General features: G+C 36.5%; 2 protein-coding genes across 5 annotated transcripts in view; one reads left to right on the forward strand and one right to left on the reverse strand.

Annotated features, from left to right (window-relative positions):
• Positions 1-16,673, reverse strand: Golgin84 (golgin A5). 4 transcript variants are annotated; one of them, XM_074103125.1, is made up of 9 exons: positions 15,958-16,673; positions 11,625-12,024; positions 10,141-10,323; positions 9,170-9,383; positions 7,751-8,026; positions 7,236-7,428; positions 6,502-6,777; positions 587-778; positions 1-197 (listed from the first exon to the last, which is right to left on the reverse strand). In XM_074103125.1, exons 2-9 carry the CDS (start codon positions 12,010-12,012, stop codon positions 105-107), a joined length of 1,815 nt encoding a protein of 604 aa, XP_073959226.1. In that variant the 5' UTR covers positions 12,013-12,024; positions 15,958-16,673; the 3' UTR covers positions 1-104. The 4 variants fall into 4 exon arrangements, with proteins under 4 accessions (XP_073959226.1, XP_073959225.1, XP_073959224.1 ...); XM_074103124.1 differs by lacking the exon at positions 15,958-16,673 and adding an exon at positions 12,155-12,291; XM_074103123.1 differs by lacking the exon at positions 15,958-16,673 and adding an exon at positions 12,238-12,290 and having other exon boundaries at positions 10,165-10,323.
• The window catches only part of Rlip (Ral interacting protein), a 19,617-nt gene continuing 15,284 nt past the window's right edge, over positions 12,373-16,705 (forward strand). The window contains exons 1-3 of the mRNA XM_074103120.1: positions 12,373-12,643; positions 12,911-13,040; positions 15,390-15,609. Of these exons, the coding sequence (XP_073959221.1) occupies positions 12,559-12,643; positions 12,911-13,040; positions 15,390-15,609 (435 nt within the window). The 5' untranslated portion in view covers positions 12,373-12,558. The remainder of the gene's footprint in view (positions 12,644-12,910; positions 13,041-15,389; positions 15,610-16,705) is intronic.

Consider the following 16,705-nt stretch of genomic DNA (forward strand, 5'->3'; position numbering starts at 1 on the left):
TCCCAAATATAACGATAACTTTATTTACATTTTATACACTTCTTAAATTTAACAATAATTAGCAACAAATAAATATATACGGCAAATAAAATTATGTTATACTTTCATGCTTCTTTTGGAATGGTTTTTGGACGTGTGGCGTAGTTTTCTGGAGTGCTGGTGAAGAGTACAGTGAGCACCCAAAAGTGAAGACCCAGCTGAAACAAATTAAATTAATGAATATTGGCAGAGTTGTAACGCGACTATATACACTGTACACGAGTATATGAATTCCCTGTTATTTAACGTAAAATAGATCGACGATTAAGTCCATAAAACACAGTTGCTCACCGAGCTATGGATAGAGCATGCTCGGGGTTTCTCTACGGGATCGAATCTGAAATGAGATACGTAGAAGAACAAGGGTCACTGTCATAGCCAAGCGAATTAGCTTGTTGAAGTGGCAATGGATTCACGGTGGATGTAGGCTGCGGTTTATATCTGTATTTCATCTAAATCGGTTCAGCGGTTTAGACGTGATGAAGTAAAAAAAAAATGACTTACAAACTTTCGCATATTTATAATATTAGTGGGATACAATTCTCACCATATAAAACAGCATGAACATCCTAAACACGGGGTATCTGGTTAGTACGACCCCGATACGGCGCGAGACTGCGGCTAGTGTGGACCCGGGCACCCTGAGGCGGCGCGACCTCCCGTCGTCTTGTAATTGGACTACGCTATGGCCCTGCGCACTCTGGTTGCGGAGTGCTGCCAGTTCTTGCTTGTATTTTGACTGAAAACAATTAAAAATATTGAGTAAGAAAACAAAAGAAAAACAAAAAAGTTTATTCGTGACATTATTTGTTTTTATTAGCATACATCGTTATCGCGGGAGCAAAAACAAATCAGTTAAAGAATAGATATACAACAGAATGTCTATTTAGTAAAACGGATATATTCTGCCTACAAATTCAACAGCAAATCAAATTCAGCAATCAACATCATCATATCAGCCGTAGAACGTTCGCTGTTGGACATAGACTTTCCCTATACCTCCAGTTGCTTCGGTTAGAAGCGGCCTGCATCCACAGTTAATCCGCGGCTTAACCCATGTTCCGTCCATCTCGTTGGTGGACGTGCTACGCTGGGCTTATTAGCAATACGTGTGTTAATGAAAACGAGCGAGTTTTTTTTTACTATTCTTTTTGAATGATGGCAAAAATATGAATAGTCAAAGTCAAAATATCTTTAATCAATTTAGGTTATGCAACATGCACTTATTAATGTCAAAAAAACTACCACGGGTTCGGAAAACCTCTGTTGAGAAGAATCAGACAAAAAACTGAACAAGGGGTATTTCTTTCAATAAATTTGTAACCTGGATTAAAACATAGGACACTTTGTATCCCGGAAAATGACAGCTCTCTCGGGATAGCGATATAGTAATTGTTCGCAGACCAAGCCGCGGGCAACAACAAGTACAAGGTTGGGAAAACCCTAGTGCAAAGATCACATTCACATACGTTATCAATATCGTGACTACAAATACGTCGAGTCATCTGTTTTTGTTCTTACAGAGACGTAATTCATTATTATAATTATATCACAAGTATTTACCCATGACTTCGTCTGCACTAATAATAAAAATTTGTATGAGAAGGGCGGATCCAGGGGGGGGGGGTCATGATTCTGGGTGACACTCTTTCCCGGCCCGGATAATACCGGGATGGAAATACCGACCCTGTTTTACGTGTACACGCCCATAGAAGCTCCTGTCAGTTTCTACAGGACCGGTATTTCCATGTCGGTGTTATCCGGGCCGGGAAAGAGTGTCACCCATGATTCTGATCCTCCCCTAGACGGCCCTGTTGTAACAGTACTTATTTTTCTAAACTCAATGATTTTAATAAAATTAATATAATTCTGCTTAGGCTTAGGAGGAGATGGCGGGATGATTTGGACCGTTTTCGGTCAGACTGACAAGATTTGGCCAAAAGAGAAGACGAGTGGAAGAACCAAGGAGGAGGGTGGCAGGCTTTTGCCCTGCAGTGGGACACAAAACAAGCTAAATAAATATATTTCTGTGTCAAAAGAGGAGAATTGATTATTTGATTAATGTTATTTTACAATAAATAAGTTTCAATGTTTTGTTAGAATTTGACCATGTGACCCTCCCCTGGCTACAAAGCTGGATTCACCCTTGATGGATGAGACTCGGTAAAGTTTGAACCTTGTGTGTTACGAACATAGGTCGACAAGCCATCAACCAAATAAACATAATTATTGTATTGGCATTATTAAATTATGGCAATGGAATATATTAATACTATCAGTGAACTCATACACTGTTTTTGTCGAAACTGTGAAATAAACAGGACAATATTTAATGAACTAAAAGAATTTCCTTGCTCCAGGCGTTGCTTGAAGTAACGCCTGATTCAATAAATTAGGACAATATTTATTTGATGAGGAAACTGTTATGTAATTTTAAAGGAACTAACCATTTAATTACTAACTGCATAACATGTTTAATAATCAATATTGGTGTTTTTAATTAGATTTGTTATTAAAAACAAACGTAAATTATCAATATTAATTATTACGACTATACTTGGTTTGGATAGGTATTTAACTAACTGTAAACAAGTCAATTGGTGTATTAAATATTGAAATTCCCCCATTAAAGTATCCAAACACTACACTAGTCTAGTTTGTATTACAATGATAGATAAAGATAATAAAATGTTAAAAGTCCTTGAATGTAGAATGTTGCAGGTGGTGGGACCTTGTGCAAGGTCCGCCCGGATTGCTACCACCATCTTGTTCGCTAATCCTGTCGTGAATCAGCAGTGCTTGCACTGTTGTGTTTCGGCGTGGAGAGTAAGACAACCGGTGAAATTACTGGCACTTGAGGTATCCCATCTTAGGCCTCTAGGTTGGCAACGCATCTGCAATCCCCCTGGTGTTGCAGGTGTCTATGGGCGGTGGTGATCTCTTACCATCAGGAGACCCACTTGCTCGTTTTCCATCCAGTCAAATAAAAATAAAAAAGTGCCAAATCAGGCAGCTGAAGTTTGTTTCCATTTGGTTAATTACCTAAACGTTTCAAGTACAGAGACGATGGTTTGCCTGATAATTTCGTTAGAAAATTCTCCTATCACAGGCAACCTGTATTACTTAGAGATAGATGATAACTATCAAAATCCTTTCGATCATTATCAGTGTCGAAAAATATACCACGATTTTTTTCGCATATATTTGACAAGTTCGATTCACGATTATAATTATTTTGAGATTTTTTTCAAAAATCAAACAATATTCCAAATAAAATGAATTGTTAAGTAAGTAATTTTATTCAAACCCGTGGAGCTACATGCGTAATGTGACCACAAACAAACCAACAAACTTATTTTTCACGTATAATGTTTACTGATTTAAGTTTGATATACCTAAAGCTAAAATCACGACTACTCGTTTCCAAGAAAGGTAATCAGTATAAGCGCAACTTACTTATCTGTGGTGTACGAGTAGCCCAAAATGAGGAAAAAAAAATTAATAAGTGATTTAGGCGTTACTGCGGGGATCAATGAGTAAGTAAAGTAGTAGTAAACTAGTAAGTAAAGTAGTTCATTAGTAAGTTTTTATCGAAATTTAATTGTTAATAAAAGCTTATGACTATCTACTCTGTATTGGCCTCTTATCTCTGGATAAATGCGTGTGTTCAAATTTTATCCCGGATACCTACTTATTATAAGCTTTACTGGCGTTTATGAATATGGGTGTTGAACTTTACGGTCAACTGATGTTCTTTGTGACAAATGAATTCATATCAAGGGAAAGTATTAACGTATGAAAACATTTCAATGTACAAAAATAAAAGAATAAATACAATTGGAAAATATTATATAAGGCATTACGCGTTTGCCTTATATAATATTTTCTAATTTCTTATTGTATTTGTTCTTTTATTTTTGCACATTGAAAAGAACACCGAATCGAACGTTGTGACTGTTTCCGTCGGAAATGTGCGCACACTACTGGCCGCTATTAGTGACTGAGTCACAGAATAAATAATAGTACTACGCACAGAAGTTGCACTCCTTTGATCTTGAAGAAAGCCGCCGTTTTAATAGCCTACAGTGCTGCCTTTTGTTCCGAACATACCTACGCCGCCAACTCGAGTGTAAGGGTTATCACTTTGTCAGAAAATTAAAATAAAATAATCCAACTAAACGTTTGGAAATGTCCGATGCTGAGGATGAATGCGATGGTCTCTCACAATGTCCGCTGGTTCGCGAAATGGAATTTTGGTCATATGCGTTTCTGGTACTTTGCGTGCACATTGGTCATTATAAGGTAATTTGCTGGTAATTCTGAAGGTTACTGACTTAGCAAATCACACAAATACCTTTTAAAATAATGAAGATATTCAAAAATAAATTCAATCAACTTTTTTAAAATGAAAAAAATATTTTTGGGGTGTCTGAGGTTTTCAGTTATTTAATTAACATCTTGTATACTAAAACCTCGCTCCGCTGAGCTGTGTTCACTAGGGCTACGCTGAGCGAGGATATGTAAATGAAGTGTTTCTATTGGTTCATGACAAACACATTCCTCGCAACGCATCCTTGCACATCTCTGGTGGAAACACAGCCTAAGTACTGGTTTCGACGGCGTGAACCCATGAATGTAGATAACTACTGTTGTATCTGTGCAAGTGTGCAACGACGTTTGCGGTATAGGCAGACGCGGCGCACTCCGCGATATAGGTGCGATTCTGTAAGTATCAAAACACACCACGCCGGCGTGGCATAACTCAGTAGGGTCATGCGCTCCGCCCGGCACGCACGCTCGCAGTCTCTCGCTCGAACTAGTCGCGCCGCGTAACGCTATGTACTTGTGTGATTTTTGTGAAACTGGTTCACGATTAATGCAAAAAATATTGCGTTGTAGCTGGCTTTTTTTACAAGTTTTTATTCAGTTAGCTGCATGTACCTAATCAAATCTTGCAAGTTAAATTGGAGCCACTTTCCGGTATCCAATTCAGCTGAAATTTGAAGTGTAAGCGTAGATACGATAACAATGCAATAATAATGTATCTCTAGCTGCCATTTACAAAAAGAAGTTTACATTAAAATATAATGTATTTTTTAACAAAAACTTATTTAAGTGTAGGTACTTTTGTATATTAACTGGACAGGACAATATTACGTAGTTCAATGAGTTTAATGTTGCTTGGTGGTGCGTGGCGATTTTGCTAATAAAAATTACGTAGGCATATAAAATGCCGGCTTTCGTCAACATCAAAAGAGAGAACCTTCTGTACTTGTACTATTATCTATTCTGTGGTATAGGGGACAAAGACCTTTCGAGGCTGTTTATTTTAAAAAATCGTACGTATTATTACACATGCAATGCAAAAGTTTGCATGTGTTTGTTACTCAATGAACTATAAAAAATTACTTTGCTCACCCGCGACCTTACGATGGCTACGTCTATGCAACAGATGTATGTTCATACACGGGTCAATCAACTTTTTAGTGTAGCTAGCTTGTTGTCATGGTAACGTCTCCTGAGTTACCTATTAAAAGTATGATTTTATGGGGTACAAATCCACTAATGGTAGGGCACACACATCGCGATAAAAAATATTGCGATAAAACTTCGTCTTCGGCCTACGGCATTGTGCATGGCCATATTGCAAACAAAGAAATATCGATAGTTTAAGCGCGCTTTTGATGTGCGCGAGTTTACCGACAGTGGGGCGAAGTGTCTTCGCCCGAAGTGCCGAAGTATTCGCGAATATTCGGCTACACACATCGCGATAAAGCGCCCTAGCATAAAAGTTAGGAGTTGTGACAGTTTTAAGGCAATTCCTTCGTGGCTCATCTCCTAAGCATACTAATAGTATAAATTGAAAACATTTTTCTAAGCAAGTGTATCTTATATCTCCTGAGTCACGGGACAGAATAACAACACTAAAAATATAATTTACCCACACACACACACAAATCACATTAACATAACAATCATCACCTCGACACTACACGGACACGGACGCGTTTCGAACTCAACCAGAGTGTGGTGGTGGTAATGGTAATAAATAAATTCCTAAATTATAAATACCATGGCGGGATGCCCTGGACATGGAACTGACCGAGTGGCCAAATATAGCTAGGGAGATGTGGCGATACTGGCGATCGACAGCACAGGGACACAGATGTAGGCTAAGTATCATAATGATAACATATTTGACGACCAGATATCCCAGTGATTAGAGAAGCTGACTACGAAACTTGGTCCCTGGTTCGATCCCAGGGCAGATATTTGTATGAATAATATTAATGTTTGTTCTCGAGTCTTGGGTATTTAATATGTATGTATTTAAGTATGTTTATCCGTCGCCTAGTACCAAAGTTATGAGTAACACAAGCTCTGCGTACTTTGGGACTAGGTCAATTAGTGTGAAGTGTCCCGTGATATTTATTTATTTTATTTTATTTATTTAATACATACCTCTAACTTCTCCATCTGAATCTTCATCATATTATTATCGGCCAGCAACGTATCGATCTTCCCTTGTTTCTGTACCAAAGTCTGCGTCAAATAATGTATCTTTTCATTGTCTATGGCCTCCTGCATGTCATCATAGTCCGCTACGTTCAGAGCGCTCGAATCTGGACTTCGAACTGAGGTTTCTCTTAGTCGGGTGATCTCATTCTCTTTGTCCCGAAGAGCTGTGTGGAGCGAAGCGATGGTGTGGTTAGTTTCCATTTGAAGGGATTTTAGTTCCTGAAAGAAGAAAGAATGGATCAGTTTGGCGTTGAGGCATAGATGATTGTAGATTGACTGGTTGGTGAATTGATTGGTGGACTGGTGGTAGACAGTTGAGCGGAATCTAACCATGATGACATCTTACCCTCATAAGTACTGAATTTTTTAAACATAAATAGTTGTACAGACCGAGCGGAGAATTCTCAGTTTTGTGATTTTAGAAATGATATCAATAAATTTAAAGTTACGCCTCTAGTTGTTTGATGTCGAATGTCAAATCTTTTCACTGTTATGCTATCTGTGGCGTACCTTGGCTCTCGCAGCGCTCTGTTGCTCGGCCTTTGTCTTAGCGCTGCGCTCGTCTCACAACGCGTCCCGCAACGCTGTCACTACGCGCTCCGCGGCGCTATGTCGCGCCTCTAGTTGTCAACGTCGAATGTCGCATCTATTCGTCTACTACGCTATCTGTGGCGTACCTTGGCTCTCGCCGCGCTGTGTTGCTCGGCCTTTGTTTTAGCGCTGCGCTCGTCCCGCAACGCGTCTCGCAACGCCGTCACTACGCGCTCCGCGGCGCTATGTCGCGCCTCTAGTTGTTCGACGTGGCGTCTCGTGTCGCTACTCTCGCTGCGCGCACGCTGCACCGCCTCTGCTAATTCTTCGCGTTCTTCTCTAAAATAAATAACATGTAAATAATTTAATGCATGTAATTAATGCATGCTATGACATGGGTGTCTTTAAAAGGCGAGTTAAAATACAAATAAACAAAAGCAAGGACCTAGTGCTGCGGTGATCACTTACAATGTTCGTTTATCAGTTTTAGTAAGTATAAAAATACCTACGTAAATCCCTACCTACACAGAAAATGACAAGGAAAGTTAGGTATACAATTTTGACGGTGAATGTCTTTCTGAACTCTCACAGGACATCAAAAAGAATGACTACGTATCCTACCCACCGTTTAGCACGCGTCGTCAGCAGTCTCAAAACTTACTTTAAAGCTTCAATCTGCTCAATCAACAACTTAGTATCCTCGGTCAGATTCATTCCATCCTGCAGAGCCTTGATCTCCTTGTCTTTCGTAAAAAGCATACTCTTCACCCTCAGTTTGTAAGCGTCCCAATCCTTCTCGAGCCTCCCACATTCAGCTGTCGCCTTCTCTAAATTGCCTTCGAGTTCGTTAATCGTTGTCTGTGCGTGTCGCAGCTCATTTTCTAGTTTAGTCTTGATTGCTTCTTGCTCTGTTGTTTTATCGTTAAGTTGGCGCACACTGAGAACAGATACAATCAACGTTTTGTAATTCCATTGCTATACCTAGTGCCATCCACGAAGACGCGTGATTTTCTCAAAATTAGACATTAATGACACTGTAATAAGAACCACGGCACGCGTCATCGTGAATGACTCTACTCCCCAAACCTATCAAAGCGGAAAGATCAGAAAAATGACGTCGATCGAAAAAGCTCGATCAGCCGATGTGAAACGACGTTTACCGACGAGAAGACATCTTTTTCGCTCTTATTGCGTGGACATAAAGCGTTTTTAGGTCATAAGTAGGTAGATTCCACGTCGATAGATGTGGAGAGACCCTTAGAAGCTCAGACTAAAGCGCAAACCACACAAATTGATTGCGATCACGAGTCATTAACGTTAGACAATACGGAATCTGGTCGGGCTCCGGTTGATGTACGCCCCGGTATGTAGGTACGACCTAATACGCACGTCGTGATAATAAATGTACTGTGTACAATAACATAATAATATGGGCACCAATTAGATAGTGTGCTGCATAAAAAAAATATTATGAATCAGTCTGACAATTAGATTGGGTATCAAAAAATATTGGACAGGTATTTTCTCTTTTGTCAATCAAACAAAATATGAACAAGCCAAATCGAGTCAAACTTCGGGAGTGAAGGCAGGCACGTGACATCTCCCATCTAATCGTAGTACAAAGTGAACCAAGGCGTGACGTCACTCGGAATAATATACAAGTTATGTCTTCACAATTTTTTGTTTGTTTAGTTGACTAAAGAAAAATTGACCAATATTTTTTCAATCTTATAGATGCACTTATTACTTTTTTAGAAAACTACGCTATTATGGGTGTGCGTGCATTGTTCAGTATGTACATTACAGGGTAACAATTACTCGGACATGTCATCGCGAACCGGGATTGTTAAGCCACTCACCACTGTTCTTAATTTAGCCGAGTTATACATACTTATATAAAATCGTGTCTCTTTCCCAACAGGGTAGGCAGAGACTATGTCCTTCCACTTCCTTGTAAATATTGTGATAAATAATCCAAATAGTACGTATACACGGCCAAATTACGAACAGTAGTAAGTGGCTCAACAATACTGCATGAACTGCTCCCGTTCCAACAGATATATGAACGTCTATATCTTACAGGTCTTCCAGCTCCTTGTTTCTCTCCCTCAGCAGATTCACTTCAAGCTCCAGACCTTTATTGAGCTCTCTAACCTTCACAATTTCCACTGTTGTTAGGTCATTTATCTTGTTTTTCAACATTTCAAACTGAGCAGTGTAGGTCTCATTGTCTATTTGCAATCTACGGATCTGTACATCAGCATCTTCAAGCTTAAATGTTTTTTTCTTGAATTCTGAAATTTTAGGTTGTTCGTAAGTATTAGTCATGCATGTGGACAATTATATTATATAAAAAAATGTGGTAAGTTTTCATTTCGCAAACAATATAGGTATCCAAACAACTTAGGTATTGGGTACCTACTAGAATTTAAACAAGTTGTTATGTGTTAGTCAATATCTAAAAATATTAATTGAGAAAAATATTTGCTATATACCTATATATTTTACAACTAAACAGTTACTAAAAAGTATTTGTAAAGTAAGTGGGAAAAACTGGTTATGACTTCATAGTTCATACTAGCTTTCATTTTTGTGAACAAAAGAGATGCACTAGATCATGATGCGAGTAACGGAGATGCCTGTAGAAAGTGAAGTAAGTACCCACATTAACTTTGATATGCCAAAGTACATTTGTTTTGTCTGAGTTACCATAATGTCATTCTGAACCATGAAACTCAACAACATTAGACTAAAAGATAAAACTGCAAACCTGCTTAAATATACACTTATGCTTTTTCGTTTTGAAGCAGATTTACAGTTGCGATTTTTGATCTAATGGCGGCAGAGTAGATGTTTATCAAATGTAATGTAATGTAATGTATGTAATGTAATGTCTGTAATGTAATATATGTAATGTAATGTATTTATTGTACTGATTTGTGGTCCTCAATAAAGAGTGTATTGTATTGTATTGTAGGTAGACAATCTTTTTTCCCGCTTACTCTACAAAATGTCAGTAATACAATATTCACTACAAACTAAAAACTATACCTTCATCACTAACTACATCATTACCATCCTCTGTTCTCCGTAGTCGGTCAAGCAACTCTGTGACCTCTCTGTTCATGACATTGAGTTCATTCTTCAACATAGCATTTTCAACTTCTAAATTTTGCATTCTGAATGTAAAACTGTCTTGGCGGATTACTTCTAAATCACATGGTAAACTGAGCCCTGTAAAGTAAATTAATATACTAAGTCTTAAGTTAATTCTAGTTTAAATCTTAGAAAGGATTTTAGCTAGTACATAAATAACTAAATAAATAAGATAAGCCTGTAAGATAAGACAGTAAATTTTTATACTTGAAATTACATATACCTACATGAATAATTAAATGCAAATAAACATGTAAGCAGTAATCCTAATCCGTGGTAATTACTCTACCACTCTCTCTCTATTAGTGGTAATTGGCTACTGCAAAAAAGATTCTACACCATCAAAGAATTTCTGTCTTGCAAAGGGTAATTTTTATTATAATAAATATAGTATTTAATTTGCTTGTATTTCAATTATATAATTGTTTTTTAAATAATTTGCATGCTACTGTGTAGCTAAATAGTTGTCATTATTATTCCTATCCACTATCTTATTGTACACTATTTTCTGCAAATAAATGACTTATGACTTACTGACAAAAGTTGCAACTCATAAATGTTGATGATGATATTATGGAACACGCAAAACTCTGGTACAAATATTCATACAAAGGTTTAGACCAAAAAGATGAACCATATTAAACAGTATTGAATTGTACAAAACAACTGACTGGAAAAAGTTCTTAAAACTTTCATACTCAATTTTAAACCTTGTAAGTCCCAAGACTTCCTAGTGAAATTTTGACCAATAGAATTTGAAACTTAACATCAATTAGTGAAGTTGACATGAACTTTGATGTATGTCCTAAATTTAGGACATTGGGCTTTATGAGATTAACTACCAGTGCTAAGGCGTCCAACTTTTTGAACTCCACCTATAAACCATAGGTAATGTCTGCTTTTTTTATTGTGAGAGGGAATGTCTGCTCCTACTAAGATTCAAGTCATATTCATCTACAGCCAAAACTGTTTACAATGATGACATGCTATAATATTTGGTCATAAAAATATATTCTCCTGAATCTTAATTTTTTTTAAAAGATGTAGTACTTAAGATCTAGATGTAGGTCACCAACTTTGTTATTTTGGATATTATTTGAACATTCTCAAAATTATTTATTCAATGAACAATTTGTGCTTGATAAAGTACATCCAGAATTTGTTCCTAGTGTTAATTTGTTCTTTATAAAGTATGCAAGGACTCACAAGGTTATGACATTATAATTGTTGTTATCATAAACAGTTTTGACTGTTGCAATTGGGAAAGCAAGTCTGATGGATAAATATTATATCTTACAATGAAGGAGCCATATATAAAAAAACTAGCTCTTCTGTGTGATAGCTCAACATATATTATAAAAGTATAAAAGCAAGCATACTTCTGTGTTTGAGTCCAAATTTATCATAACCCACATTCTTAACATCGCCTACTAAAGTATCTGGACAATGATCTATATCGTAAAACTGTTTCCTGGGAGTTCTAATTGTTTTCTTGGTTTCTTTCGGATTCTGAGTACTTTCTTTGGTTTGTGACCGTGATTGTCTAGAATTAGGCGATAACCTTAGCGTAGGACGAATGTTATTTGATTTAGTTTCAGTTACACCGGGTAATTTTTTTGTAGTCCTCGGTGATCGCCTAATAGGAAAATCTGATGCAGTTTCTTTCTTTTTGGCCCCATTGTGGTTTCGCAGCGCTGCGCCAGTTTGCTCATCCAAGTTATTGAGCAGGCTTTCAGCCTTACCGGCGAGGTCCGCAAACCAGGCCATTGGAACAAGTTTCTGGAAAACAAAATTTTTAGTTGTCATAAAGTCAATCAAAATCGGAGATCGAATTTTAATGTGAACAAATAGACTAATCGATTTTCTAAAAATAATAGTCCTAGTTTTATATCCAGACAGGAGTGCTTACAATTCATAAATTATATATTGTATTATTAAATCAGATGTACTCATTAATTTTTGAAAGTATTCCCGAATCAAAATAAAACTGACGTGACGTGTGACGCTGACGGCCGTCGATTTTGACATTTTACACGTAAACAATGCCATAGATATCCCTACTACAAGGCAAGATAATTTTTATGTTCTTTTACTCTTTCACTCATAAATTATTGATTTTAAGGCCATCTAGTGTCGAGTAGATGACTTTTCTCAAAATCTGGCAACATTAGATTGAAAAAAAAATTTTGCTACTAAAAAACTTCTCTGGTCTGTCAAAAAACTAACTAAACCTAGTTTAGTAGTTGACGGTCACAAAAATGTAAATTATTTAAGAATAAAATAAAGAGTTAACAGTATTCTAGTGCATTTACAATGGATTTCGAAAGTCCAGATGTTGAAAAAGATTTTCCAGGGCTTTATGCCTCAGAAACTGGGCGTAAAAGTAATGAAAGTGATTGTAAGTAAGCGGTTAAAACTGCGCACATAAACACGTCTTTACTTACACACCCTTGTTATTTTTAAGTATACGCTGGCCAGGTATAGGCCAGGTACAGGTGTAGGTAGGTAGGTAGGTAGAGTTATTATATTGTATTGTATTGTCGAATAGTAAAAATAAGAGTGGTAAAAAACTCAACCTTATATCATTTAACAAATCTGGCTCAACATAGTCTAACTCAATAATTCGTTTTAGCTCTCCCTTAATAGAGCTTATTTTTATTTTTAGTCAGTGATGATCATGACAAACCTAGCAAAAAGGACCTTCTAGGTCGTCGGAAGGACAAGAAAGAAAAGAAAGATAGAGGATATGCAGCTCTCGAAGGCGACAGCTCTCCAGAAGAGGACACTGACACAAAGTGTGTATTACTTTAATATTATGGTACTTTTAATATTTATTCAATAAAGTCAGTCAGAATATTCAATTGAATAATATTCAGAATCTGAAAATATTATCCAATTTAATAAGACTATAAATATCAAAAAATCTACCACCATTTTGGGTAAACCTCTGTTGAAGAGAACTTGGCAAGGAACTCAATAAAGTATGATGATGATAATTTGTGTCTGTTATCCCTCACATAGGCTATATTTTCTATAAATCTTAAAGAGGGTAGAAGAAGAGATATAGAAAGGGAGGAAGGTATATTTTATCTACATTGATGAAAAAGTATATTTTAAGGGGATCCCATGCCCCAATGACTTTCGATCTGAATTCCTTAGTTTTGTAATGTTTTTTGTAGCTTATTATATTAACAACAACGGCTTTAAGCCATATAGTATCCCATATTTACTTCAAAGTTCATTGTCTTGAAGATATTTTGCATCAAAGTTGAACAATTTTAGGCCAAAAAAGTGGATTTCTGGCCATAACTTTTTTGTTAATTAGTTTCAAATTAAAACCCTCAACATGTTTTTATAGATGTCAAAGACGAACCAAAATATGTATATTTCGTATATGTTAGATCATTCACGTCAATAGAGATACGAAATAAGTGTTTTTTTTGGACAATATTTTAAAAAATCATACAAAATTAAGTATAATTTTTTTTCGAAATCTGGTAGACAAAAATGGAGATAAAATATTGAAGAACCGGTAGCCGTTTGACTTATAATTCTATCTGTAGTGCAAAAGTAGGAGTTACAATTCAAAACTAGACAAAAATCAACGAAAACTACAAAACATTATCTCACTGATTAAAGAAAATCGGTTTCAAATTCATTGTTTCCAATTGTTGATTCTTTGATTTACAATACAGTATGTGAATAAATAAATTGCAGACAGGATAATGGAGTTCTGTTTCAAAGACTTGCATTGTTTAAAATAATATTTGTGTATGTATTGTTTAATTTTAAAGTTTTCACCCTGTTCAAATCCAATACATGAAATTCATTTTATTTCTTCAATATCTCTTCTTGAGCCTTTATGTATAGCCTCTGCAGCTAATACTTACCGTCTTTACCATAAGCCCAGGGCCCTACAGCTGAGGGGGCCTCGGAAAGGCCCATATATTTAATTTTTTATTTTCAAATTTATTCTGACTAAAAGTTATAATGAAAGATTTTGCTCAAAAGAAATCCCATATCTTAATCATACTTACCTTTATATCTGTACTAGCTTATAGATCTAGGTTATAAATAAAAGGTATCCTATGTTGATCCTTGGTTCAAAATAATATATTCATCAAATATCACGACGTGAAATAGTTACTTTCGCGATATTTGATGTGTGTGTGTAATAAATAAAAAAAGCACATTCACAGCAGGAAAAAAATTACTTTCCAAAAGGGCCCAAAGTTCTTGTATGCCCGAGGACTCCCGCATGGCTTAAGATGGCCCTGTATTTGTATGGTCTCTGCAGGCCGCCTTGCACAACGTGAGAGTTTGGGTACATTATACATATAGGTGGAAATTGATCCTATTTTCCTTTACCAAAAAATGTGTTGCAGTAAAGTTGGTGATAATTTTCTATCAGATGACCAGAGGCTGTATTGTCTAACGTTTCTGACGCTCGCGATCGCAATCAAATGACAGTTTTCAAAGTCAAAGTCAAAGTCAAAATATCTTTATTCAATTTAGGCTATAACAAGCACTTATGAATGTCAAAAAAAATCTACCACCGGTTCGGAAAAACCTCTGCTGAGAAGAATCCGGCAAGATTTTTTTGTATGCGAAATCTGTCATTTGTTTGCTATCGCGAGCGCCAGAAACGTTAGACAATACGCGGCCTCTACTTGCTCGTTTGCCTCCCTCTCATAAAAAATATAAAATAAAAATAAACTTTGACTTATACTTTTTTTTAGACGACCAGGGCCCGATTGCATAACAAAGTACAAGCTAATATTATTAGCGATTTTGTATTGAAATTCACTAATACTATTAGCTTGTACTTTATTATGCAATTGGGCCCAGATGGCCTAGTGGTTAGAGAACCTGACTACGAAGCTTGAGGTCCCGGGTTCGATTCCCGTGTCGGGGCAGATATTTGTATGAAAAATATGAATGTTTGTTCTCGGGTCTTGGGTGTTTACTATGTCTTTTAGTATGTATCTATCTATATAATTATATTTAGCCGTTGCTTAGTACCCATAACACAAGCTTTCCTAAGCTTACTTTGGGACTGGTGTGAATTGTCCCATGATATTTATTTATTTATTATTTATTATTTTTTTGGTAACCCTGAACTCATCTCAAACAAATTTCAACAGGAGTCCTTCAAAGAACAAGAAAACAAAATCATTCAAATTCCCCACAAAAAGCAAAGAGAAACGTGAAAAATCACGCGACAAGGAAAAGGTACTGGACGAAGCTACTAAGCAGAGAGAATTGACTGAAAAAGAGAAGAAAAAAGAAAAGGAAAGGGAAAAAGAGCGGGAGAGAGAGAAAAAAGAAAAAGAAAAACGAGAAAAGCTAAAGGGGAAAGATAAGGTAATTATTGTTTGTTTTCATATTAACTACTTACTTGTAAACTGAAGACACTTCACTTCACCTAAATCTTGTCCAATACAAAAACATAGAAAAATTAGAAATCAAAGCATCTTTGTTTTGCCCATAGTTTTTTTTTTTTATTATTTTTTATTGATACCTACTATTTAGGAACTGTTTCACCATCCTTTAATTAGTGTTAACTGGCGGTTAGGTGTGATGCCGTCTCTATTTGTTTTGTTCGAATAGACGGAGACGGCATCACATTTAACCGTCGGTTAACGCTAATCAATGGATGGTGAAACAGCCCCTTAATCTATCAAAAAATTCTAGTCTAATTGTACTACTTACTTTCGCATGTCCACAACATTTAAGAACACCACTACCTTGAATCACTTCTTTACTACTGTGAAAAGTGACAAACCTACTTAAGGACCTCAAATGTCAACACACTGAGACATTCAAAGATTTAGGGCCTCTGTTGATTAGTGTCAATTACAGTTAATGTCAATTATTCATACCTTACAAGTTACAACACAATGCTTGTTCATTGTAGCATTTGTAGTGGGTGGTGTGGGTAGATCGTATGTCAAGGTGGCTTGTATAATATATACTCGTAATCCCACTAATATAATAAATGCGAAAGTTTGTAAGTCTGTTTGTTTGTTCCTTCATCACGCTGAACGCTGAACCGATTTAGATGAAATTCGGTGCAGATAGTTTGAGTCCCGGGGAAGGGCATAGAATAGTTTTTATCCCGGACAATTGCATAGTTGCCGCGGGATAGTGAAAACCGAAATTTACGCGGACGGAGTCGCGGGTAACGGCTAGTATTAAACATACTCGTTATCAATTATATTATTATACAGAAGTAGATTGTTTGCGTTTGGTATTGGTTGCATCTGAAAATTCGTCCTGAGATGTCAGATTTTAGGCTCTTTACATGATTATGAATATGAACATGAAACTACCATGAGGCTCACTTATAGTGAAATACGAGTATATAGCTAACTCACGTCTTTAATCAAGTTTAGCTCGACATGTTTCGGACTATTTCGTAGCCCTTCCTCTGCTTGATTGCCACTGATTTTTGGAAATC

This window comes from Choristoneura fumiferana, chromosome 20, assembly GCF_025370935.1.
Source record: "Choristoneura fumiferana chromosome 20, NRCan_CFum_1, whole genome shotgun sequence".
NCBI classification, from domain to species: Eukaryota; Metazoa; Arthropoda; class Insecta; order Lepidoptera; family Tortricidae; genus Choristoneura; species Choristoneura fumiferana.

What these genes read in the sequence shown, in the direction of transcription:
- Golgin84 (XM_074103122.1), bottom strand. Translation starts at nt 12,273, where the DNA reads ATGTCAAAATCGACGGCCGTCAGCGTCACACGTCAC. An exon ending in TGATGTAGTTAGTGATGAAG is followed by an intron (nt 9,384 to 10,140) that starts GTATAGTTTTTA and finishes CTAAAATTTCAG; the next exon opens with AATTCAAGAAAAAAACATTT. An exon ending in GAGCAGATTGAAGCTTTAAA is followed by an intron (nt 7,429 to 7,750) that starts GTAAGTTTTGAG and finishes TATTTATTTTAG; the next exon opens with AGAAGAACGCGAAGAATTAG.